The sequence below is a fragment of the Entelurus aequoreus genome, linkage group LG05 (assembly GCF_033978785.1).
Source record: "Entelurus aequoreus isolate RoL-2023_Sb linkage group LG05, RoL_Eaeq_v1.1, whole genome shotgun sequence".
Classification (NCBI taxonomy): Eukaryota; Metazoa; Chordata; class Actinopteri; order Syngnathiformes; family Syngnathidae; genus Entelurus; species Entelurus aequoreus.
Window position 1 is genome coordinate 26,422,469 of NC_084735.1, and position 27,528 is coordinate 26,449,996.

Here is a 27,528-nt window from a genome sequence, read left to right on the forward strand (position 1 = left end):
CACACACACACACACACACACACACACACACACACACACACACACACACACACACACACACACACACACACACACACATCTCAATATAAAGCTCAATGTCAGGAAGTGATCCTATATAATCTTATAATCTAGCATACATTTGATGAATCCACTTGCAGGACATAATGAACACGGTGTCATGGCCGTGCTGCAGCATACCATACAGTGTCAGACCACAACATGCCAGAACATCATTTCCACCAACATCACCATACCAAAGCATGATACTGTTGTGACATTAGGACAGCACACCTTACATACCGTATTTTTCGGACTATAAATCGCTCCGGAGTATAAATCGCACCGACCGAAAATGCATAATAAAGAAGGAAAAAAACATATAAGTCGCACTGGAGTATAAGTCGCATTTTTTGGGGAAATTTATTTGATAAAACCCAACACCAAGAATAGACATTTGAAAGGCAATTTAAAATAAATAAAGAATAGTGAACAACAGGCTGAATAAGTGTACGTTATATGATGCATAAATAACCAACTGAGAACGTGCCTGGTATGTTAACGTAACATATTATGGTAAGAGTCATTCAAATAACTATAACATATAGAACATGCTATACGTTTACCAAACAATCTGTCACTCCTAATCGCTAAATCCCATGAAATCTTATACGTCTAGTCTCTTACGTGAATGAGCTAAATAATATCATTTGATATTTTACGGTAATGTGTTAATAATTTCACACATAAGTCGCTCCTGAGTATAAGTCGCACCCCGCAAACTATGAAAAAAACTGCGATTTATAGTCCGAAAAATACGGTATATCATACCGAATCATAGTATCATTTCAATAACAGTACATAACCTGCCATACCACTTCCTAACATAACATTACTACAGAATACACCACAGATCGCCACTTTATATGTGGAAGTAGGGGCGTGGCTATGATGATATCATCATATTTATGACATCATGAATATTTGTGAATGTCAATGGCTATATTTTCTTTAAAAAGTCTAAACCAAAGTGTGGGGGGAGGTGTAGTCAGCGCTGCTTGTAGGAGCAAAAGTCACCGCCGCTGTCCAGGGTGCTGAGGACGAGCGCCATTGGAGTGTGCTGACGGCGAGACACAGCTGGCAGGTGATTAGATTTCACAGGTGGTACGTGTTAATCTAATCATCTGTTGTCTTTAACAGTAAGCGGCCGGGAGCAGAGGGAGGGAGAGGATACGGACATGACTGAAAAGTCATGTTCTGGGAAATAAATTTATTATTGAAAGAAAAAAATTATCATTAAAACCTTGTTGAACCTGCACGCTTGGCTCTTGTGCCGTGTCTTCAGTGGAACTGCTAGGAAGCGACTTCCACAAAAAGTCAAATATATTTTTAAATAGTGGTGGCTTTTATTTTGCCGTGGTGTGAAACCCTGTATCATACACGATTGTAGTTACATTATCATAGAATGCTGTAATCACACCGTATGATACCACACTATGCTGTAAACTGTAATGTTATTGTATCATAACATTGTCATTATTGTTACAACACCTACACCATACCATATGATATGATATCAAACCATACCAATATTTATATCGTAACATATTGATAACATACTGATAACATACCATATGATATCAGATCATACCAACACCTATACAATACCAGATGATATCAAACCATACCTTTACCATATGATATCAAGCCATACCAATACCTATATAATAACACAATATATCAGACAATACTGATAGCCATATCATATCATACAATATCAGTCCATAACAATACCAATACGTACCATATGATATCAGACTTTTCTGACACCTATACCCTAACGTATGATATATCAGGGCATACAACACTGATAACATACCATGCTGATAACCATACCGATACCTATAATATACCAATACCTACAGTACACCATACCACATGATATCAGACCATACCTACCGATAACCAGAATCGTGTATAAAGAGAGTATGGCCAACTAAAGAGGCGCCCTTGCGAAAATACGGTATAGTGGCTTCGATAACCGGTTCTCAAAAAGGGATTCAAATCCATGGAATCGTTTCTTTTCTTATCGAAGCATCGAGAGAACCGGTTTTCGAACATCATCCCTAGCCATGACTGCTACCAAGGACGTACACAGCTGTGCCGGACGCATGCTGTTTTGACGTTAGTTTTTCTGACAAAATAAAACAAAATAACACAGTACACCTACATATAGTTCCATACATAGTTCCAGCTCATAAGCGTACAATAAAACATGTCTTTATTTCGTCAAAGTACAAACCCCGTTTCCATATGAGTTGGGAAATTGTGTAAATATAAACGGAATACAATGATTTGCAAATCTTTTTCAACCCATATTCAGTTGAATATGCTACAAAGACAAGATATTTGATGTTCAAACTCATAAACTTTATTTTTTTTTTGCAAATAATAATTAACTTAGAATTTCATGGCTGCAACACGTGCCAAAGTATTTGGTAAAGGGCATGTTCACCACTGTGTTACATGGCCTTTCCTTTTAACAACACTCAGTAAACGTTTGGGAACTGAGGAGACACATTTTTTAAGCTTCTCAGGTGGAATTCTTTCCCATTCTTGCTTGATGTACAGCTTAAGTTGTTCAACAGTCCGGGGGTCTCCGTTGTGGTATTTTAGGCTTCATAATGCGCCACACATTTTCAATGGGAGACAGGTCTGGACTACAGGCAGGCCAGTCTAGTACCCGCACTCTTTTACTATGAAGCCACGTTGATGTAACACGTAGCTTGGCATTGTCTTGCTGAAATAAGCAGGGGCGTCCATGGTAACGTTGCTTGGATGGCAACTTATGTTGCTCCAAAACCTGTATGTACCTTTCAGCATTAATGGCGCCTTCACAGATGTGTAAGTTACCCATGTCTTGGGCACTAATACACCCCCATACCATCACAGATGCTGGCTTTTCAACTTTGCGCCTATAACAATCCGGATGGTTCTTTTCCTCTTTGGTCCGGAGGACACGATGTCCACAGTTTCCAAAAACAATTTGAAATGTGGACTCGTCAGACCACAGAACACTTTTCCAATTTGCATCAGTCCATCCTAGATGAGCTCAGGCCCAGCGAAGCCGACAGGGTTTCTGGGTGTTGTTGATAAACGGTATTCGCCTTGCATAGGAGCGTTTTAACTTGCACTTACAGATGTAGCGACCAACTGTAGTTACTGACAGGGGGTTTCTGAAGTGTTCCTGAGCCCATGTGGTGATATCCTTTACACACTGATGTCACTTATTGATGCAGTACAGCCTGAGGGATCCAAGGTCACAGGCTTAGCTGCTTACGTGCAGTGATTTCTCCAGATTCTCTGAACCCTTTGATGATATTACGGACCGTAGATGGTGAAATCCCTAAATTCCTTGCAATAGCTGGTTGAGAAATGTTTTTCTTAAACTGCCATCTTCCAGACAATGCTAAACTGTGACCTATGGTCAACCTGCACTTCAATGCAGTTTCTATGCCGCTGGACAAAGCTGAAACAAAATCTCGTTGACATGTATGACTTAAGTGTTATTATGACAATGACAATAAAGGAATTGATTGTTCAACAATTTGCTCACGCATTTGTTGACAAAGTGGTGACCCTCGACCCATCCTTGTTTGTGAATGACTGAGCATTTCATGGAATCTACTTTTATACCCAATCATGGCACCCACTTGTTCCCAATTTGCCTGTTCACCTGTGGGATGTTCCAAATAAGTGTTTGATGAGCATTCCTCAACTTTATCAGTATTTATTGCCACCTTTCCCAACTTCTTTGTCACGTGTTACTGGCATCAAATTCTAAAGTTAATGATTATTTGTACAAAAAAAATTGTTTATCAGTTTGAACATCAAATATGTTGTCTTTGTTGCATATTCAACTGAATATGGGTTGAAAATGATTTGCAAATCATTGTATTCCGTTTATATTTACATCTAACACAATTTCCCAACTCATATGGAAACGGGGTTTGCATAATTTTGCGGCCGTATTTGACGCACTGTGCTGCTACTTTGCTGCAGTGTTTAGTGACCAGCAGGCACTCTAACACACATCAGATGGTGCAGTAAATGTAAAAAAAAAATACACAGAACGACCAAAAAAGAATCCCTTATATACCCTCATTATTTCTACACAATAACTCAGATATGGCAACACTGGCGGGCAGTCGAGTATATGGAGTGATTTTTGGTCTAGAACATCCATCCATCCATCTATTTTCTACCGCTTGTCCCTTTCGGGGTCACATATTTTGCTTTATTCCTTACCTTACCATCCTCTTCGTGCTTTGTGGCATATAACTTATCTTCCATTGTGTCCTGTTGGTAGCATGCCTTCTGACTTCATTCCAGTTCTTCCATCCTCCCTCTTTTCTTCTTTGTCCTTTGTCCTTGGGGCGCCGTGGCTCAGTTGGTAGAGCGGCCGTGGAGGGTTTCAGGTTCGATATCCGCTTCCGCCATCCTAGTGACAGCCTCTGTGTCCTTGGGCAAGACACTTTACCTACCTGCTCCCAATGCCAGCCATTCTGGTTTGAATAGAGCTTAAATATGTAGATAATGGGTTACACTATTAAAAGTGCTTTGAGTCACTAGAAAAAAGGGGGCATATAATATAATTCACTTTCATTTTCATGTTGTTTTCGGTCTGCCCCAATCTTCTTCTGCCATCTGGATGCCATGGTGATTATTTGGCTTTTTCAATACATGACCAATCAATTTCCATCTCCTCATTTTGACTTCCTGGCCCATTCTGTTGATTTGGGTCAGTGTATGGAGTTCATTAATTGAAATGATATTTGGCCAAAAGATCTTCATTTTTCTTTGAAGACATTTGAAGTGGAAAGAGTTCAACTTTCTTTCATCAGTTTTGATAGTGTTCCACATAATAATAATAATACTATATTTTATTTGTAAAAATCACTTTACATTGAGTAAACAACCTCAACTACAGTGTATTAAAATAAATAAATAAATAAAAATATAATAAAAAATAAATAAAGATAAAAACCTAGAACAGCCAAATAGCTAAAACTAGTATGCATATATCTAAAAAAAAAAGGCTTTTTTTAAAAAGAAGGGGTTTAAGCCTTTTTTGTCCTCGGAGGTTGGAGGAGGTTAGCCTCTCCGGAGCGGAGGTGTCGTGTGGAGGATTTGGGGGTGAGTAGTTCTTTGAGGTAGAGGGGGGCATTTTCCACACAGTAAAACAGGTCTGACAGTAGATTTGTACAGTTCGAGTTGGGTTTTCTTACTAATCTGATTTGAGTTCCAAATGTTATTTAGTTTTGTGAATGCTGTCTTGCATTGTTCAATCTGCTTTTCATATATTCGCTACTTCTGTCCCCCTTGCCCACAACTGCACCAAGATTAGTGAATTCATCTAATCTGCATCCTCTATGTCATTTCCGTCTGATTTAACAGTGTCAGTCTTAGTTTTCTTTCATTGATCTTTCGTCCAACTCTTTTTGATAGCCGAGGCATTGTATTTGTTTTATTCTGCATCTGGGAATGTGTTGAGGACAACAGGGAAATATTGTGGGCAACATCCAGATCTTCCAGTTTTGACATCGTTTGTGTTGTTGCTTCTGGGAGTCTCTCGCATCTCCCAGTCAATGAGAAGGAACAAAAATCCAGACATAACATCCTTGTTCGACACCCGTTTTGACTTTAAACTAATTGTCTAGTATTGCACACAAGATACATAATACAGCAGCAGCTTCACCATGTCCATGAGTTTGCTTGGAATACCATATTGCCTCTTTATCGCCCACAAACTTTCCCTATGAATGTATTCAAATGCTTTCTCAAAGTCGACAAAATCTATGCAATGAGATGTTTGTTACTCGGCGGACTGCTCAATGATGTTCTTGAAGATGATCATTTGTTCAGTTGTGTATTTGCTTTCTCTAAATCCAGCTTGTTCTGGTCTAAGCTTTTCGTCAATTCCTGTTTTTATTCTGTTGATGATAACTCTTCCAGGCACTTTGTTTGCTATGGGTAAGTGTTATCCCTCACCAATTACCACATTCGTCAAGATTTCCTTTCTTTGGTAGTTTGACAATCAGACCTTTTTTCCATTCACATTGTGTTTTTCCAGATTCCAAATATCACTAATGATAATATGAAGTTTCTTGGTTGATGTCTCTATGTAACTTTTCAACAATTCTGGGGTGATCATATCAATGCCACCTGTCTTTCCAATTTGCAACTTTCTGATTGCATAGTTGATCTCTTCTTCGGGTATTAGGTTTATGTTAATAGTCTATCTCAGGATAGTTCATTGTGCTGATTTCAACTGGGTTTGTGGGCATCTTTCTTTTAAGTATCTCTTCAAAGTGTTCTTTCCACCTTTTGTATTTCCATCTTCATCTGTAATTATGTTTCCTTGCTTGTTTTTAACACTCAATGTCAAAGAACTCCGGCTTATTAGTGATTCCCAGAGCCCAAAAAAAGTCTGCGGGCTATAGAGTGTTTTCTATTCGGGCTCCAGTACTATGGAATGCCCTCCCGGTAACAGTTAGAGATGCTACCTCAGTAGAAGCATTTAAGTCCCATCTTAAAACTCATTTGTATACTCTAGCCTTTAAATAGACCCCCTTTTTAGACCAGTTGATCTGCCGTTTCTTTTATTTTCTGCTCTGCTCCCCTCTCCCTTGTGGAGGGGGAGTTGCACAGGTCCGGTGGCCATGGATGAAGTGCTGGCTGTCCAGAGTCGGGACCCGGGGTGGACCGCTAGCCTGTGCATCGGTTGGGGACATCTCTGCGCTGCTGACCCGTCTCCGCTCGGGACGGTTTCCTGCTGGCCCCACTATGGGCTGGACTCTCACTATTATGTTAGATCCACTATGGACTGGACTTTCACAATATTATGTCAGACCCACTCGACATCCATTGCTTTCGGTCTCCCCTAGAGGGAGGGGGGGTTACCCACATATGCGGTCCTCTCCAAGGTTTCTCATAGTCATTCACATCGACGTCCCACTGGGGTGAGTTTTTCCTTGCCCGTATGTGGGCTCTGTACCGAGGATGTCGTTGTGGCTTGTGCAGCCCTTTGAGACACTTGTGATTTAGGGCTATATAAATAAACATTGATTGATTGATTGATGATTGATTGATTGATGTATTGCTTGGTTTGATTTAAATTCATATGTCCTTTGTCTGCAGCTCTTTGGGCTTCACTTGCTATATTATCAATCCATTGCCTTTTGTTTTTTGTCATACTTCTCTTTTATTCTTTATCTTTTGCTGTGTACTCCTCCAGTGTCCATTGTTTAACTCTATTGGATTTAGTACTTTCAATTCTGAGCAGCTGAGACAGCAGCCCCGCAAACTTCGAACGAAACAAGCGGTAGAAAATGGATGGATTGAGTTGTTTCCTTTCTTCTACCCTTTTCCAAGATTCATGACTTATCCATGGTTTTTGGTGCTTTCTTTTTGTTCAAAGAACTTCCTTTGCAGCCTGGTTGTAAATTTTGACAAAATGGTCCCACTTTCTTTCTATATCCGGTTCTTCTGGTACGGCAAACTCGTTTTGGAGTTCTAGGCTAAACTTGCTCTTGACAGCCTTATCCTGTAGTTTTAATGACATTGTACTTTGTTCTTGATTTATGTTTTTGTCTCATCACTTTCAATTTAATCCTTGTCTTGACATGTTGGTGATAGCTGCCAAGATATGTCCCTCTCATTACTCTGGTATCTGTAACTAATGATCTGTATGTTTGGTTTACTAAAACATGATCAAATTGATTTGTTGTTCTTTTATTTGGTAAAGTCTGTGTATTTTTCTGGATAACCTTATGTGGAAATAATGTTCCTGTAATGACATACTTGTTCATATCACAGAAATCTACCAATCATCTCCATTTTCATTAAAGGCCTACTGAAATTAATTTTTTTTATTTAAACGGGAATATCAGATCCATTCTATGTGTCATTCTTGATCATTTCGCGATATTGCCATATTTTTGCTGAAAGGATTTAGTAGAGAAAATCGATGATAAAGTTCGCAACTTTTGCTCGCTGATAAAAAAAGCCTTGCCTGTACCGGAAGTAGCGTGACGTCACAGGAGGTAGTATTCCTCACAATTCCCCTTTGTTTACAATGGAGCGAGAGAGATTCGGAGCGACAAAGCGACAATTACCCCATTAATTTGAGCGAGGATGAAAGATTTGTGGATGAGGAACGTTAGAGTGAAGGATTAGAGAGGCAGTGATGGACGTATCTTTTTTCGCTCTGACCGTAACTTAGGTACAAGCTGGCTCATTGGATTCCACACTCTCTCCTTTTTCTATTGTGGATCACGGATTTGTATTTTAAACCACCTCGGATACTATATCCTCTTGAAAATGAGAGTCGAGAACGCGAAATGGACATTCACAGTGACTTTTATCTCCACGACAATACATCGGTGACACACTTAGCTACTGAGCTTACGTGATACCATCGTTCTCAAATGCGGATAGAAACAAAATACATAAATCCCTGACTGGAAGGATAGACAGAAGATCAACAATACTATTAAACCATGGACATGTAACTACACGGTTAATAATTCTCAGCCTGGCAAAGCTTAAGAATGCTTTTGCTAACGACGCTGAAGCTAACTTAGCAACTTAGCAACCGGACCTCACAGAGCTATGATAAAAACATTAGCGCTCCACCTACGCAAGCCAGCCCTCATCTGCTCATCAACACCCGTGCTCACCTGCGTTCCAGCGATCGACGGCGCGACGAAGGACTTTACCCGATCATCCGTGGGGTTGGCGGCTAGCATCGGCTAGGCGTCTGCTATCCAAGTAAGTAGTCCTTGTTGTGTTGCTACAGCCAGCCGCTAATACACCGATCCCACCTACAACGTTCTTCTTTGCAGCCTCCATTGTTCATTAAACAAATTGCAAAAGATTCACCAACACAGATGTCCAGAATACTGTGGAATTATGAAATGAAAACAGCTTTTTGTATAGAATTATACGGGCTCCGAATACTTCCCTTGCTCTCATGACGTCACACGCATACGTCAGCATAATAAAATGTTTTCATGCGGAAGTGTGGCGGGAAATTTAAAATTGCACTTTATAAGTTAACCCGGCCGTATTGGCATGTGTTGCATTGTTAAGATTTCATCATTGATATATAAACTATCAGACTGCGTGGTCGGTAGTAGTGGGTTTCAGTAGGCCTTTAATGGTACCGGTTCCAGGAGTTCCCATGATTCTCTCTTTATCTTTGTTAATTGCTCTAACTTTTGCATTCATGTCTCCGGTAATTAACACCACATCGTGATTGTTCACGTTTTCCACTACATTTTGTAGTTGTTCATAAAACTCATCTTTTGCTTATTCATATGTGTCAAGTGTTGGCGCATAACAATAAATAATTGTTATTTTGATGAACTTAGAGTAGTATTTTGCAGTCATGATTCTCTCGTTTATGGTTCTCCATTCCAAACTTTGACATCATTATTGCTCCCCCAATGCAAAGTATTCCATCTTATTTGCCAGAAAAAAATGACAGTTTCACCAGGAGTTAGTTTCATTTGACCAAATGTTCACTATCACTTAGGTGTGGTAAGTAAACCTATCAGTCGATGAGCTTCCTTTCGGCTTTGAACCACTGACGCCATCGTGCTCTGGTCATTGAGGAAATGGATGTTGTCATCCTCAGGAACCTGGCAAGTCACCCCTCCGACACTTGGTTTTATTGATTCAAACTGAGCGCTTCTGGTTTCCATAGTAAAATACTTTTTTCTACAATGAGGAATTAGCCCATTGCCGAACCCCAACTTGGAGGACTAGCTTGGCTACTCTTCGTCTCGTTTCTACCTGTAGACCTGTCCGCTTTGGGTGGCTCTACCAGGATTTCTAGACTTCAGACGGCATAGCTTGGCATGTTACGGAAGCACGCAAGTATCCTAACCAACGACACAACGAGAGCGAGGATGTATTTTGCTTTATTAATTATTGACGTATTTCTTGCCACTTTGTCTTGTATATTTTTTATAAGATTTTCAGTTCACTTTCTCATCTGTTATTACATCTACAATTTGGTTTCTTTTACTCTTTCATTGTCTCAACATACAATTTAATTATTTTAGTTTTACTGAGATAGTCTGTTTTTGTAAACCCATGTTTTTTGTAATTTTTATTAATTTCTTCTGTTATTATTTTTATTAGCTTCTGTGTGTTCTGGGTTTACCTGGCACAAGACGCTGTAATCGGTGGCTCTCCAGTGTTGAAACCTTTAATTTCTTTGGTGTGGCGCTGGTTGGGGGAGTGGCCGTGCCAGCAATCTGAGGGTTCCTGGTTCGATCCCTAGCTTCTACCAACCTAGCCACGTTCGTTGTGTCCTTGAGCAAGACACTTCACCCTTGCTCCTGATGGGTCGTGGTTAGGGCCTTGCATGGCAGCTCCCGCCATCAGTGTGTGAATGTGTGTATGAATGGGGGAATGTGGAAATAGTGTCAAAGCGTTTTGAGTACCTTGAAGTAGGGCTGGGCGATATATCGAATATACTCGATATATCGCGGGTTTGTCTCTGTACGATATAGAAAATGACTATATCGTGATATTCGAGTATACGTTCTCACGCAGTTGCTTATAGCTGCGGGCATTACACTACAGGCTCTTCTCACTCTTTCTTGTCTCTCCTTCTCACAGAGACATAAAACAAGCGCACCTTCTTACATACGTCACATACGTATACGCCCTCGTGGAGCAGAGAGGTAGCGGCATGGGTAACGTTAGCTGTGGTGCGAGTGGTAATACGAGAGAAAGAAGGTGCAATTCTGGTAACAAATGAAGGAAGAATTAATTCCCAAGAAAACAGCAGGGGGTCCATCGTCTGGCGGTGGTTTGGCTTCAAGTGGGAATATGTTGAACAGACAACCGTAATTTGTCAAGTGTGGGGCAAAAGCGTTGCTACAAAAAGTAGCGTTACTGCTATATGTAGCATCATTTGAAAAGTCACCCGCGAGAGAATGAAGAGTGCTTGAAACTCCGCATGTCAACATCTCCGTTCGGTGCCACACCAACAAAATGCAGAGGCAACCATTTCCACATCAACACCGTATGAAAAAAATAGTCAACAACAGAAGGAGATAACGTCCGCAGGAACCTACCACATAGCGAAGAGCATACACTATTTGATTTCCTATTATGGAGCTACTTTTTATTTGACAGTTATTGAAATATCTTGTGTGACATCATGCACAAAAGTGCACTTTATTTGTTTTAAACTATTGTAGTGGCGTTCTGTACAAAAAGTGCACTTTAATTTAGTGTTGTTTTGATATGTCATCTTAGTGACATAATGCACAAAAGTGCACTCATAGCTTGTTTTAAAATTACTCTGACAATCTTGCACTTTCTGTTTGGAAATGACATGAATGTTTGTGCCACTGCTTAGTAACTGTTGAATAAATACAGTTTTGGTCAATTGACTTAGTTGTGATTTCCCTCTCTGCCTGAAAGTTTAAAATGAGCATATATTAATGCAGTATGAACAAGAATGTTTTAATGTAGACACATAGAATCCTCATAGTGCTGGGATTATATGCATCAAGTGTTCATTCAAGGCTAAGGCAAAATATTGAGATATATATCGTGTATCGTGACATGGCCTAAAAATATCGAGATATTAAAAAAAGGCCATATCGCCCAGCCCTACCTTGAAGGTAAAAAAGCGCTATACAAGTATAACCCATTTACCATTTAATTCCCGGGTTTTTGGAAAAGTGATGTAAAAGCTTTCCACAGTTCTTGCGGGTGGAGCAGCCCCATGCTGCACAACAACACATTTCTACACGTTGTAAAAATAATGAGGAAGCACTGCAAACACATAGGATCAGCTCAAAGTTGGTAGCAGTCATGGCGCCCTGTAGTCATGCGAGTGCCTTTTGACCAACTATTGAGGAGATCGCCTGAAATTGAGTTGGCCATACTCTATTATTCCATTACATATGATATCAGACCATACCAATACCTATACCGTATGATATCAGACATACCGATAACTATGCCATACCACATGCTATCATACAGGTAGCCATACCACAAAAGCATTACCATGACAATACAGCAGCAGTTATGATGTATGACTGACCTTGCTGTAGACGCTCCAAGAGAGTTCGGTCTCCGTCACCATCATGACCACGCCAAAAATCCCCACGGCAAGAGCGCAGTCATTCAGGCGCTGCCTCCGTAAAAACAGGGCCCTCCTGCGCACCAGCCGCCACCCGATGCTGTGGGTCTTCCAGTACTGGTCGTCCTTAGCGTCCGCCTTGTGTTTGGGACTGGAATGGGGAGTGCGGGGGGTGTCGCGCTCGGACCCCGGCAGCAGGCCCGCTGCCTCAGACGGCGGCGACTCTGTGTGAGGGTGGAGGTCTTCGTCATCCCTGCTGGTGATGATGATCTCTGGGAGGCTATGGCGGTCGTTCATCTCCAAGGAAAGGTTATCTGGCCTCCTTTCATCCTTGAGGTGGACTTGCCTCCTGCAGCTCTTAAAGGGGGACCCGCACGGCGAAACGTCATTACAAGAGGACGCTTCCACCTGGAGTCTGGAAGCGTTTGAGTTTTTGGCTTTGCCTTTGTGGTTCCGATCCTTGTGGGATTGTTTGCAAGTCTCAGACTTCTTCCGGTTCTTGCCTTTGCCTTTGTCTCCTCTTCTCACAGAGCACGGCGAGGCTCTGGGGCAAAGGTGGCTATTGTATAAAGGCATGGTGGCCATGGCCTGGGTTCTGTCCAGCCACACCGTGTGGTCCGCTGATCTCTGCACCGTGTGGTGTATCCCGCACTGAGGAGGGCATGCCCGGCGCGGTGAAAGCGTCCTTGGTGAAGGGAGGAGAGAGCGCTGGTCCTCCATGTGGCCTTCATCCACCAGAGTAAAGCTGACAGAGGTGACGTGGTGATCCATGGTAAAGTCACGACTAAGAGTCATTGAGGGGACAGCATTAGAAACTAGCTTTTTTCCCCGTATTGCAATGGAAATTCTAAAATAGAACACAATCTCTTCCAAAGTTTTCTGATGGAGTAACATTTAATGTTTTAGATGAACAGTTAAGTAAAAAATAAGTCACGCATGTGATATTGCTGAATTAAAATTAAGTAAATCTACTTACCTGTGCTAGGGACCAGAATCCTTGATTTTTTCTTTACTTTTGAGGCATATTTAAGCCCAAAAGTAATCTATTACAAATATTTTATCATTGCATTGTCCAATTAGATAACTCATGAAGTGCACACAAGTTTTAAACTTCTGTTTTGTTATTTGTTTTTTTTATATTTAGCAAAATATAAATAACTAGAAAGACATATATTTGTTTTGTGTATTTATAAATGCAACACATTATAATATAATGCAGATTTTGTAAGATTTGTTCACGATAAATTGTAAACATTTTTAGGCAGATAATCGTATTATAATATTATATGGATGTATTATCATATTTATTTGTTTATAAATTAATAATAGGTATTTATAATGTATACACTTTAAGTATTTGTTTTTATATGCATTCATACATGTATTAGTATATAATATACCACATATATTTAAACATTTATCCACTAAACTTGTATTTAACCTTTTGACATATCTATATTTTAAATTATACATTGAAATATTATAGTTTTACTATCCATATATTTGTTTGTATTTGCATTTTTACAGTATATTTATTTATATATTTTATTATTATAATGCATAGTTTATATAATTTGTCCTCTATAATTGCATAATTTTAGCATATCCATCCATCCATCCATTCATTTTCTTCCGCTTATCCGAGGTGGAGTTGCGGGGGCAGCAGCCTAAGCAGAGAAGCCCAGACTTCCCTCTCCCCAGCCACTTCCTCCAGCTCCTCCCGGGGGATCCCGAGGCGTTCCCAGGCTAGCCGGGAAACATAGTCTTCCCAATGTGACATGGGTCTTCCCCGTGGCCTCCTGCCCGTCGGACGTGCCCTAAACACCTCCCTAGGGAGGCGTTCGGGTGGCATCCTGAGCAGATGCCCGAACCACCTCATCTGGCTCCTCTCAATGTGGAGGAGCAGCGGCTTTACCCCCGGATGACACAGCTTCTCACCCTATCTCAAAGGTAGAGACCCGCCACCCGGCGGAGGAAACTAATTTCAGCCGCTTGTACCCGTGATCGTATCCTTTCGGTCATAACCCAAATCTCATGACCATAGGTGAGGATGGGAACGTAGATCGACTGGTAAATTGAGAGCTTTGCCTTCCGGCTCAGCTCCTTCTTCACCACAACGGATCGATACAGCGTCCGCATTACTGAAGATGCCGCACTGATCCGCCTGTCGATCTCACGATCCACCCTTCCCCTGCTTGTGAACAAGACTCTGAGGTACTTGAACTCCTCCACTTGGGGAAAGGTCCCCTCCCCAACCCGGAGATGGCAATCCAACCTTTTCCGGGCGAGAACCATGGACTCGGATTTGGAGGTGCTGATTCTCATCCCAGTCGCTTCACACTCGGCTGCGAACGATCCAGTGAGAGGTGAAGATCCTGGCCAGATGAAGCCATCAGGACCACATCATCTGCAAAAAGCAGAGATCTAATCCTGCAGCCACCAAACCGGATCCCCTCAACACCCTGACTGCGCCTAGAAATTCTGTCCATAAAAGTTATGAACAGAATCGGTGACAATGGGCAGCCCTGGCGGAGTCCAACCCTTACTGGAAACGTGTCCGACTTACTGCCGGCAATGCGGACCAAGCTCTGACACTGATCGTACAGGGAGCGGACCGCCACAATCAGACAGTCCGATACCCCATGCTCTCTGAGCACTCCCCACAGGACTTCCCGGGGGACACAGTCGAATGCCTTCTCCAAGTCCACAAAACACATGTAGACTGGTTGGGCAAACTCCCATGCACCCTTAAGGACCCTGCCGAGAGTATAGAGCTGGTCTACTGTTCCACGACAAGTACAAAAACCACACTGTTCCTCCTGGATCCGAGGTTCGACTATCCGGCGTAGCCTCCTCTCCAGTACACCTGAATAGACCTTACCGGGAAGGCTGAGTAGTGTGATCCCACGATAGTTGGAACACACCCTCCGGTTCCCCTTCTTAAAGAGAGGAGCCACCACCCCGGTCTGCCAATCCAGAGGTACCGCCCCCGATGTCCACGCGATGTTGCAGAGTCTTGTCAACCAAGACAGCCCCACAGCATCCAGAGCCTTAAGGAACTCCGGGCGGAGCTCATCCACCCCCGGGGCCTTGCCACCGAGGAGCTTTTTAACTACCTCGGCAACCTCAGCCCCAGAAATAGGAGAGCCCACCACAGATTCCCACGGCACGGCGGATGGTGGTCCAGAATCGCTTCGAAGTCGTCCGGAAGTCGTTTTCCGTGGCTTCCCCAAACTCCTCCCATGTCCGAGTTTTTGCCTCCGCGACCGCTGAAGCCGCACTTTGCTTGGCCTGTCGGTACCTGTTCGCTGCCTCTAGAGTCCCATTAGCCAAAAGGACCCGATAGGACTCTTTCTCCAGCTTGACGGCACCCTTCACTGCTGGTGTTCACCAGCGGGTTCTAGGATTACCGCCACGACAGGCACCAACCACCTTGCAGCCACAGGTCCAATCAGCCGCCTCGACAATAGAGGCACGGAACATGGTCCACTCGGGCTCAATGTCCAGCACCTCCCTCGTGACATGTTCAAAGTTCTTCCGGAGGTGGAAATTGAAACTCTCTCTGACAGGAGACTCTGCTAAGCGTTCCCAGCAGACCCTCACAATGCGTTTGGGCCTGCCAGGTCTGTCCGGCATCCTCCCCCACCATCGGAGCCAGCTCACCACCAGGTGATGATCAGTAGAAAGCTCTGCCCCTCTCTTCACCCGAGTGTCCAAAACATGAGGCCGAAAATCCGATGACAAAACTACAAAGTCAATCATGGAACTGCGGCCGAGGGTGTCCTGGTGCCAAGTGCACATATCGACAACCTTATGTTTGAACATGGTGTTTGTTATGGACAATCCGTGACGAGCACAAAAGTCCAATAACAAAACACCACTTGGGTTCAGATCCGGGCGGCCATTCTTCCCAAACACGCCTCTCCAGGTTGCACTGTCGTTGCCAACATGAGCGTTGAAGTCCCCCAGTAGAACAAGGGAATCACCCGATAGAGCACTTTCCAGTACTCCCTCAATGGAATCCAAAAAGAATGGGTACTCTGAGCTGCCGTTTGGTGCGTAAGCACAAACAACAGTCAGGACCCGTCCCCCAACCCAAAGGCGGAGGGAGGCTACCCTCTCGTCTACTGGGTTAAAGTCCAATGTGCAGGCTCTGAGCTGGGGGGGGCAACAAGAATTGCCACTCCAGCCCGTCACCTCTCATTGCTCGCAACGCCAGGGTGGAAGAGAGTCCAGCCCCTCTTGAGAGACCAGGTTCCAGAGCCCTTGCTGTGCGTCGAAGTGAGTCCAACTATATCTAGCCGGAACTTCTCCGCCTCACGCACCAGCTGAGGCTCCTTCCCTCCCAGCGAGGTGACGTTCCACGTCCCAAGATCTAGCTTATGTAGCCGAGGATCGGACCGCCAAGTGCCCTGCCTTCGGCTGCCGCCCAGCTCACACTGCACCCGACCTCTATGACCCCTCCCATGAGTGGTGAGCCCATTGGAAGGGGGACACCCGTTGCCTCTTCGGGCTGAGCCTATGGGGACAGGCCCGGCCACCAGGCGCTCGCCATCGTGCCCCATCTCTGGGCCTGGCTCCAGAGGGGAGCCCCGGTGACCCGCGTCCGGGCGAGGGAAATCTAGGTCCTCGATTTGTACTTTTCATAATGGTCTTTGAGCTGCTCTTTGTCTGATCCCTCACCTAGGACCTGTTTGTCTTGGGAGACCCTACCAGGGGGCATAGAAGCCCCCGGACAACATAGCTCCTAGGATCATTGGGACACGCAAACTCCTCTACCACGATAAGGTGGCAGCTCAGAAAGGAGAATTTGAGCATATATAAAATGTATAAATTAATAAATATAATATAAATTAATGTATAAATTCATACAAAGAAAAAAAGCATTTTAATATTTATTTTACTTTTGTTTAAATACATTTTATATAATTTTAGCATATATAAAATTGATTTGAACATAAATAAAATAAATATTAAAATGCTTTTTTTGTATGAATTTATACATGAATAATTATGTTATATAATCGATTGGCAACACTAAATTGGCCCTAGTGTGTGAACGTGATAGTGAATGTTGTCTGTCTATCTGTGATGAGGTGGTGACTTGTCCAGGGTGTACCCCGCCTTCCGCCCGAATGCAGCTGAGATAGGCCCCAGCACCCCCCGCGACCCCGAAAGGGACAAGCGGTAGAAAATGGATGGATGGATGGACTATGTATTTTTTCCATGATTTTTTCAGTCATATAAAGTTTTTTACATTGAGAGAAATCCTATTTTTACCAATTAACAGAATGAGGTTTATAAGTTGTGGGCTCTGTAATTTTATAATTTTTGCATGTAATACATAAGAATTTTTTTTGGACTTATTACATATTTTTTTGTTTGGATTTATATATTTATCATGTATTTTTGCATTATTTTTCCTGTTCTACAAAGTTTTTTCGATTGAGAAAAATCTTATTTCTGCCAAACAGAACATTTTTTGTAATCGTATTTCTGCCAAACAGACAGAAAGCCTTACCTGCTTTATTTGATAATTTCCTCCGGTTATCAATGGTCCTGGTGCCTCTGGTGTAAAAAAAAAAGAAAAAAAAAGGTCCAATTAAAATGTGTACATATCCTTAAATAATGGATAAATAATGATGATAAAAGGGAATACACATGTATTTAAAATATGATTACATTAAGAGTTTGCAGGATGTCGTGATGTAATCAGATGACAATGCTGTCGTCTAAACAAACTTTACTGCGGTCCATTAGCAGCCTCGTCATGGCGCAGCTCCTCCCATATAGATCCCAGGACGCCATGTGACGAGGTAAACACACTTGCATGAGATCCATTACATGTTCCGCACATTTATTCCCTCGTCTGAACGCGTTCCAATGCCCCACCATCAGGACGTCTTCCTTTAAGCTGGGCTTAACGACGGCGCAGACTCAACTTGCAGATGTTGCAAAGAGTCGTGCCGATGACATCACTTTTTAGTCCAAATTTTGTAATAATCAGTGTCATGACCGCCAATGGAGGAGCAGTACTAATTCATTTATTTTTTGTTATTATGATAACAGTCCCCAGAATTTATTCAGCAGATTACATTTCAATCAAGCCAGAGCCAAATACTTATGAGCTTATGAAATATCAAATATGTCACTCCTTAGCCCAACGATATGCAGAGGGCAGGTGGAATATTAAGCACGAAAGTCATAACAATGACATCCTGTGTGGTTATTTACCTAAATCCGTGTGACAGATGGATCTACAGATAATATGGCTCGCTGCAAATGGAGAGGCTGGAGAAGAGAAGTAGGGTCGGGGGTGGGGGGAGGAAAAAAATGAGCGGGCGTATCCGGATTCCGGATAGTTGCAGGATAAAGATGGGTATTATCTAATCGTAAGACGATGCGTATGGTGGACAGAATGGGAATTTTGGACAATTGCATGCTTCCAAGGTCTATAAAGGCAAAAATAACATGAATTGAGAAAATCTCGTTTTCCCAACACAGTATTTTCACTTCCTGCTGGTTTTATGGCCACGCGTCCCGTTACTTTTGCTCATTAAGCACACCTGCAAAAGTGAGACTTAAGGATTACCTCTTTTTCTTTTTCTTTCTTTACCAATGATTGTCGCACACACCCTAGGTGTGGTGAAATTTGTCCTCTGTATTTGACCTATCCCCTTGTCCACCCCCTGGGAGGTAAGGGGAGCAGTGGGCCGCGCCCGGGAATCCTTTTTGGTGATTTAACCCCCAATTCCAACCCTTGATGCTGAGTGCCAAGCAGGGAGGTAATGGGTCCCATTTTTATAGTCTTTGGTATGACTCACAACCTACCGATCTCAGGGCGGACACTCTAGCCACTAGGCCACTGAGTAGGTTTTGTTTGTTCTTTGGCTTATTTTGGTGTTTTTCTTTCATGGTGATGATAACCACCGTCAGAATAATTGTATCTAAGTTATCACAAAACTTTGTGTTTCAATGAGTTCCCGGCGAGCGGACAAAAGTTGTCTTTGATCTTACCAATCAACAGGCTTGTAAAACTCCACTGTGTAGGATGGGGAGCGACATGAGGGTGTCGGTTTCTTTGATGTATTGTAATCCACAGGAAGATTTTGTCTTTACCTGAGATCTGCAAAGCGGAGAGGAGGCAGGGCCTGACCTCCCTCCAGGCACCTTTTCTTTGAACTGTTTTTTTGCGACCTTTTCTTTTAACTGTTTTGTAACCAAAGGCGATGGCTGTTTACGACCCCCCTCCCTTAGAAACAGCTGTTGCCATGTAATCAGGGAAAGTCCAAATAACAGTACAATCTTTCGTCAGAGCGTGGGACGACACTGTACAAGGGTAGACACTGTACAAAGGTACAGTGTCTACGCGTTTGTCCTCAATTGAGCTAAATTGAATTCTGTCTCTGTTTAATTCCTTGCTTCTTGTCTTGTTTAATAGATGTCATCAGTGTTTGAACCTGACAACCACAGAACAGGAAAGCATTTCATATACAATTATTTTTTACCAAGGTGTTCATTAAAATGATATGACATTATTATATAATGTGCAAAACATATCAATTCCAATAATACCAATAATTTGCCACGAGGTGACAGTTATGCTGAGCCAACGTCCCCTTCTTCTTCTGAGTGAGTTTTACTTCATTTTAGTTTGATTATGAGGTAGCTAATGACTTTTGACTTTGTTAAGAATGTTGGGATATTGCCAATTTCTATACGTATTAATGAAAAATTATTAATTTCGGGTTATTTAACTCATATGAAGCACTACTACAAAAACTAAACAAATACCTTTCTGACAGTCTCCATCACAACCCAGCTTTATTATCGTATTTTTTTGGTCCAGATCTTCCATTGGTTCTAATCAGATTAGTGTACCTAATGAGGAGTCGGGCCAGATGCTCGTTCCCAATCTTCAGGAGCATCCCAAAGAGTGTGAGGGTCAGATTGCATCATACACGTAAACATCTGCCAGCATGTCAATTAATACACGCCTCCAGCCAAGTGCTTGTAAATCCTATCAGTATAGCCGCTAGCTTAGCATGTCTCCCCGTTTCTGTGTGTGCGTGTGTGAGCACGTGTGGCTACTGGCCAGTGGTCTTTCAATTAGAGCCTCCTCTTATGCATCACCCCTCTGGCATGCATGTAAGTGGAATTAAACAAACTAATACTTGCAGCCATTAATTACCGCGGCTGCTTATTAGCGATACGATGGAGGGCGCACGGACAAAACGCCAGTTCATTTTCTGCTTTCAATTTTAATTGTTTCATAACAATAATTTAATGCCCGGACATCAAAGTGAAATACTAATTGAATTCCCCTCAAATGTCAGACTATTTATATTACAGGCTGAACGCAATTAATTTTTTAGGTCTGCAGCTCCTAGAGCTGACAAATTGGGAGTGAATATTGGTAGTGGGTTTGTCAATCGTACATTATCAAGTAGGGGTGATGTGTCGGCGCTTAGACAGTTGCTCATCTAGGGCCCAAAGTCTCCCGTTGTGTGTTTTTCTACTCAGTGTAAGTTACGTACGTTTGTCTTATTTGTATTCTCTCATCCAGCCTGTGGACACGCCCAAGTCGTGAATTACTCATCACTAACAAGATGGAATTTGCCACAATGCCATTTTTTTTGGGCTGTGGGAAAATTATGTAACATCTGGTTTTCTACTAACACTTGTGAATGTCACTAAAACCCATGAAAAAGATAACACTTCACATTTTAAACAAGGCCGTCTGAATCCAGGCAGTGCTTGTCATATGTACGCGTGTTGTCATGGTGATGTAGTGTGTGTATTCAGGCGCAGCAGCGTCTTCTTCCTGCTGCACGCCATAGATGAAACGTGTTATTGTAACCACCTCTTTTATCATTGTATTACATGACATATTTCAGGGTTGCTCCACTCAAAGTGCGCACATTGGTTGAAGGCACGCAGTGACAGACTGAAGTTGAGGGGAATAAAGTGCAGCTTTTTAAATTTTTTTTACTTAAGTATATGTGAGAACTTAAACCTTGCTTCGTGGAGTCTCTAAAGGGGCCCTATTATGCAAAACCAACGTATATACACTACCGTTCAAAAGTTTGGGGTCACATTGAAATGTCCTTATTTTTGAAGGAAAAGCACTGTACTTTTCAATGAAGATAACTTTAAACTAGTCTTAACTTTAAAGAAATACACTCAAAACATTGCTAATGTGGTAAATGACTATTCTAGCTGCAAATGTCTTGTTTTTGGTGCAATATCTACATAAGTGTATAGAGGCCCATTTCCAGCAACTATCACTCCAGTGTTCTAATGGTACAATGTGTTTGCTCATTGGCTCAGAAGGCTAATTGATGATTAGAAAACCCTTGTGCAATCATGTTCACACATCTGAAAACAGTTTAGCTCGTTACAGAAGCTACAAAACTGACCTTCCTTTGAGCAGATTGAGTTTCTGGAGCATCACATTTGTGGGGTCAATTAAACGCTCAAAATGGCCAGAAAAAGAGAACTTTCATCTGAAACTCGACAGTCTATTCTTGTTCTTAGAAATGAAGGCTATTCCACAAAATTGTTTGGGTGACCCCAAACTTTTGAACGGTAGTGTATGCTGTTGTGTATTTGGGATCTGCATAAGCCCCAATAATGATATTTATAAAAAATTCTAGCTGAGATAGGCTCCAGCGCTCCCCCGCAACCCCAAAGGGAATAAGCGGTAGAAAATGGATGGATGGAATCTTGCCTTCCTTCATACTTCCTCCAAACGAGCCATTTGGAATTTGCCCCATTTGTGACGTCAGTGGATTATTCACAAAATCCCCCAAATCCTCCACTCGACACCTCCGCTCCGGACAGGCTAACCTTCTCCAACCTTTCGAGGACAAAGCTACGAACAATGGGAGACCGGGCTTTCTGCTCCGCCGCTCCCAGTCTGTGGAACGCTCTCCTTGACCACCTGAGGGCACCACAGATTGTGGATGCTTTTAAAAAAGGCTTAAAAACCCTTCTTTTTAAAAAAGCCTTTTTTTAGATGTATGCATACTAGTTCTAGCACTTTGAGGTTGTTTACTCAATGTAAAGTGCTTTTTACAAATAAAATATATTATTATTATTATTATTATTCATATGGTAGAGCTTTACCCAATGTGCTTTGTGCAATGTCCCCCCATTGTAGTCCGCACTGTAGTCAATAAGCGCCTTCTTTTTCTCCACCCTCTTGTGGTGGGGTAGACTGTCTCGTACAAGCACATGCAACCTCCGCTGTTGCAATTTCTAATACAAAGTAGCGTATAGTTCAAAGTTCTATCTGTCAGTAGACTCGCTATGGAAGTGCTAAAAACTGCAACAAAGATGGCGGGGAGAAGACGCTGTTGAAGTGGAGGAATGTAGATAAGACAGCCCACAAAACATCCTGAAGAGACGGTCAGAAAGCAGCTTAAAACAGTCTGTAAAACACAATCTTGGCAAAATGTTAACCAAAGAACCACCATTACATATTATGAGGAAGTATTTTAAATGTAGGAAAAAAAGCTGATAATACGACTCCTTTAAAAAGGCCTCACGCTAACTCATGACCAAAAGTATTCCCAGTCAAGCCCAAAACTATTAATTCATACATAATTCTTTGTCGAAGACGTTGAAGATGTTTATCTATTTGGAACTATGATAGGAAGTTGTGGAGGGAGATGTGGCCAGCGCGCTTGCAGGAGCAAAGGTTACCGTCGCTGTCCATGGTGCTGAGGACGAGCGCCATCGGGCAGGGGCGGGCATGTGCTGACGGCGAGACACAGCTGGCAGGTGATTAGATTTCACAAGTGGTACGTGTTAATCTAATCATCTGTTGTCTTTAACAGGAGGAGGAGGAGTAGTGGAGACTGCAAAGTCGGGAAAAGAAAGCAACTCTGTCTGAAAAGCGTGAAAGCAAACATTAAAACCTTTGTCAACTCTGCACAACTGGCATCTGCATATGTATCAACGGGACCGCAAGTACGCAACGTTTACAGAGGTCATCTACCGATTGAATTGAGCGTGGCTCTGCTATATCGACAAATTTGGAAGACAATGGCAGCTGTTCAAGGAGCCCAGAGGCTGCCCAATGTAATAGAAGGGTTGGGCAGAGCTGAGGGCACTCAAACTTGGGAGATTTCTAAATTGAAGCGCAAATCGGATAACATCTCGGAGCTTTCTGCTCTGCAAGGTGAAATGATGATAAATTTGAGAGACAGAATGGACAACTAGAGCAGACAAACCATTGGAATGTGTTTGCTCGCCCTAACCAAAACAATCCTTATCTATAAATTGTCTCCCTCTGCATTGGCCTTGGCAGGGTCATGCTGTAAACACCCCAGTGAGACCATTGCAGCAAAAGACACTCTGAACTCCCTTTCACCATCTCCAAAGACACCTGGGACTTTGTTCCGTGGCGGCGAACGGAGCGACTTCCAGGCTCATGGACAAAACACGCACCCACGAACTACAACTACTCAGATAGGCACACACACACTACACCTCACATCCTACGCTTTTGCCACTTCACCCTCCGTGGTATGATGGACCACCATGCAGCGCCCTGATGGCTGTGTGTTGTAAACATGTGCTCATAAGTGTTTCTTGTTGCTCGAGGTTTTTTTCTGGTCTCAAATTAAACCCTCCGCCCCTATTCTATTCTATTCTATAGAGCTTAATTTTAGGTTAAGTGCATTTTTAATGTAAAAAAAAACCCAATAGTTTTCAGTATATGTTTAACATTTTGAACAATAAAGTTTTTTAGTTTCTAAAAAGCCAAAGACCAGGGGCTTATTTCTCAAAAACAGTATCAAAAGCTCTTCTACATGACAGGAGGGACCTGTTTTGGGTTTCAAGGGGAACTGCACTTTTTTTTACATATTATTTTGCCTATCATTTAAGGATTTACAATCCTTATATGAGCACACATCCTGTAGATTTAGCTTTTTTTATGCATTCTAACTTGTAATATTGTAATATATTCATATCTTCCCGTTTAGATGAAGAATTATACATAGTCCTCACTCCTCACGCAGGTAAAAAGAAAAATTAAGGTGGGCGCAAACAAGCGTCTTTTTCGTGATTTTTGTTGCGAATGTCATAATTGACCAACTTCTCAGGTTATGGCCACAACCTTCTACTATACAAGTGAGAGGCATTGTTTATAATTCAGGGTTTCCTTCTTAATGTAATTAAATGTGGCGTGCCGCCACTGCATTTTTATTACCACCATGAAAATAAGGGTGTTTTTTTTTTTTACTTGAAAACTAATTAAAGTAATATGATGTATTGTAGCCCCCAGAAGAAATCACACAAAGTCTGACGCTATTTTTAACTATTATTACCAATCTAACAAACGTCACATTTCCAACAGGTTTTATCTCCAATGCAGACACTTTCGTCTCTGCGCTACCCCGGACACACAAGAACCCTTCCTCATTTTCCGCCAATCACCTTTCAGGCACAGACGGTGTCTGACATCAAACTAACATCAAATCTAAACCACATGAACATAAAACATTAACACCAGCTGGTGTTAACAGTGTGTGAATTTATATATATATATATATATATATATATATATATATATATATATATATATATATATATATATATATATATATATATATATATACATAGACTATTATTTTCACACCATTGACAAGTGATGTACCGAAAACTTGACCACCGAAAAAAGACTTTAAAAGACTTTGATTACCGAAAACCGCAGCACCGAAACCGGGTGTAAACAAAACACACGCCATTGTCTGGAGCGTTGTCAGCATGTCTGCGAAGCGGACGTAACTTTAATATATCCCAGATATACCCGCGGACAGCCATCTACAAAATGTGCTAATATTACAAGCACAGTGGTGGCTTTTAAAAGAGGGAAAGTCTAACTGGGGCAACAGGGCCCAGCAAGTGTGATGTCTTACTCGCTACACCTCGCCTTTCGTCAGGGACTTTGAGGGACAGAAGTAGAGTCTCTAAACATGACTACATTTTATAATGACACCATAAAAAGATGCTAGATTTGTTGCTAGTTTAAAAAAACTAACATCCATAAACGTGGATGCATATGCAAAAGTGCAATATATTTATCTGTACAGCAATCTATTTATTTATATCTGCACCTTATTGCTCTTTTATCCTGCACTACCATGAGCTAATGCAGACCTGGGCATTGTGCGGCCCGCGGGCCGCATCCGGCCCTTTGTACGTCCCTGTCCGGCCCGCGTGAGGCCAATTATAAATTACAAAATAAATTTTAAAAAGCATCTATTTCGAGTGTGCAATACAACGGTGCTGCTTTTGTTTTGAAAAGCGTTATTTGTATTACTTCCGTGTGGACGTATGCTCGTGCGCGCAGCGGCAATCTCAAATTACAAAATAAATGTAAAAAAACATCTTTGTCGTGCGTGCAATACAACTGTGCTGCTTTTATTTTGAAAAGTGTTATTGTGCGTATGTCCTGTGAGGGAAGGCGCACAGCGACTAAAAAGAGAAAAGTTGATGACGAATGGCGTGTTTTCAACAAGACAAGTAAAGGTAAAGCTGTGTGCTTATTTGTGGTACACACGTTGCTGTGTTTAAAGAATATAGTGTAACGACCTGCTGAAGTAGATGTTGTCTTCTTGAGTTGCGTAAATGAGGAGTGAGGAGACGTGCGTGTGGAAGGAACGAGATATGTTGAGCTGTGTTAGTATAGCTTGCTCAATAAAAGTTTAAAAAGAGCGTCAGACTTGATGTGCACTTCTTCTGGACGCTACAATTGGTGGCAGAAGTAAAACTTTGCGCATACTGCACTGTTTGTGTGCTACGTCATCGGGAGGTACGTGCCACGTGAGGAGCTCGCCGCAAAGAGAGAGAGAGAGAGAGAGAGAGAGAGAGAGAGTGTTTACAGGTGCAGCCACGCTGCTTGCCACGGGGGGAATTCCGCCCTCAATGAAGACTCCCAGGTTTGATGGCAAGGCGAACTGGGAGGCATTTCATCCCACTTCTGACATCAATTGTAGCGTCCAGAAGAAGTGCACACCAAGTCTGATGCACTTTTTAAACTTTTATTGAGCATGCTATACTAACACAGCTCAACTTATCTCGTTCTTTCCAAAAGGAAAACCAATCCTCACTCCTCATTTCCGCAACAGCAACGCTTCCTCCTTCTTCGCCAATCACCTTACAGGCGTGCTACGTTCACAATGTTTTCTTATCTGGTTAAATAAAGGTTTTACAACAAAGAGGATGCAGGATAAAGTGACAGAAATTGAAATTTTTGTATTGTAATATACATCAGGAAGTGTTGTGTAAGAAAGTGTTAAAAATAAAACCATCAAAAGCCATCTGCTTTTGTATAAAGATAAGTTAGGTTAAATGAAAATATTATTATTATTATTATCTATCTTACGGTATATCAAAAATAATTTGAGCAAAATTTAATTGAAATATTGTCAGTGTGGCCCCCCAGCAGTGCTCAGGTTGCTCATGCGGCCCCCGGTAAAAATTAATTGCCCACCCCTGAGCTAATGCAACAACATTTCGTTCTTATCTGTACTGTAAAGTTCAAATTTGAATGACAATAAAAGGAAGTCTAAGTCTAAGTCCTTCTGTTTGGGCTAAAAAATATAGGGTTCTGGATCAAAGTTATTCCCAAAGTAATCGTTGTTGGCTCTCACAAAGTCTGCATGATTAGCACTGTTGTTGGTGGGGAAGGGATCTGTGGTTCCCACCTCTACATCACGGATCACGTGACTTGCTTGCTCATTATTTTCTCAAAATGGCTCGGGACCTCTGTGAGATTGATACTATTTTGGTCATATATATCTCTTTACTCACGAACTTTGTAAGTCTCTTGGTGTCATAAACCAGATATATATGATAGACTCAACATGGACAGCGATTTAAACAAGTTGAAAAACGAATTCGGGTGTTACCATTTAGTGGTCAATGTACTGTACTGTGCAATCTACTAATAAAAGTTTCAATCAATCAATCAAAGGCAACTTGTTTTTCTATTATACTGTTACTTTAAATACTTACTACAACAATTTCAGTCAGAGATTTCTTGTAAGACTGGAGTGCTTGAAAATTTGTCCCACAGATCGGGGGGGTAGTAAAAAAAAATTATTATTATTATTTTTTTGGTCATAAAGAAATACAATCATGTGGGCTTATGGACTGTATCCCTGCAGACTGTATTGATTTATATTGATATATAATGTATATATTGTGTTTTTTATGTTGATTTAATTTTAAAAAATAAATAAAAATAAAAATAAATTTTTATTTTTATTTTTATATTTTTTTATTTCTTGTGCGGCCCGGTACCGGTCCGTGGACCGATTGGTACCGGGCCGCGGCCGCAC

The 27,528-nt window shown here is 41.9% G+C and overlaps 2 protein-coding genes across 3 annotated transcripts in view; one reads left to right on the forward strand and one right to left on the reverse strand.

Annotated features, from left to right (window-relative positions):
* The window catches only part of LOC133650378 (small conductance calcium-activated potassium channel protein 1-like), a 41,394-nt gene that overhangs the window by 12,729 nt on the left and 1,137 nt on the right, over nucleotides 1-27,528 (reverse strand). Inside the window, exons 3-4 of the mRNA XM_062047541.1 lie at nucleotides 17,694-17,740; nucleotides 12,134-12,956 (exon numbers count right to left, since the gene is read on the reverse strand). Coding sequence (XP_061903525.1) covers nucleotides 12,134-12,943 — 810 coding nt within the window. The 5' untranslated portion in view covers nucleotides 12,944-12,956; nucleotides 17,694-17,740. The remainder of the gene's footprint in view (nucleotides 1-12,133; nucleotides 12,957-17,693; nucleotides 17,741-27,528) is intronic.
* chrna11 (cholinergic receptor, nicotinic, alpha 11) overlaps nucleotides 25,384-27,528 on the forward strand; it is a 41,158-nt gene continuing 39,013 nt past the window's right edge. For both annotated transcript variants that reach the window (XM_062047542.1, XM_062047543.1), the window contains exon 1: nucleotides 25,384-25,714. The gene's annotated coding sequence lies outside the window, so the exon portion shown is untranslated. The remainder of the gene's footprint in view (nucleotides 25,715-27,528) is intronic.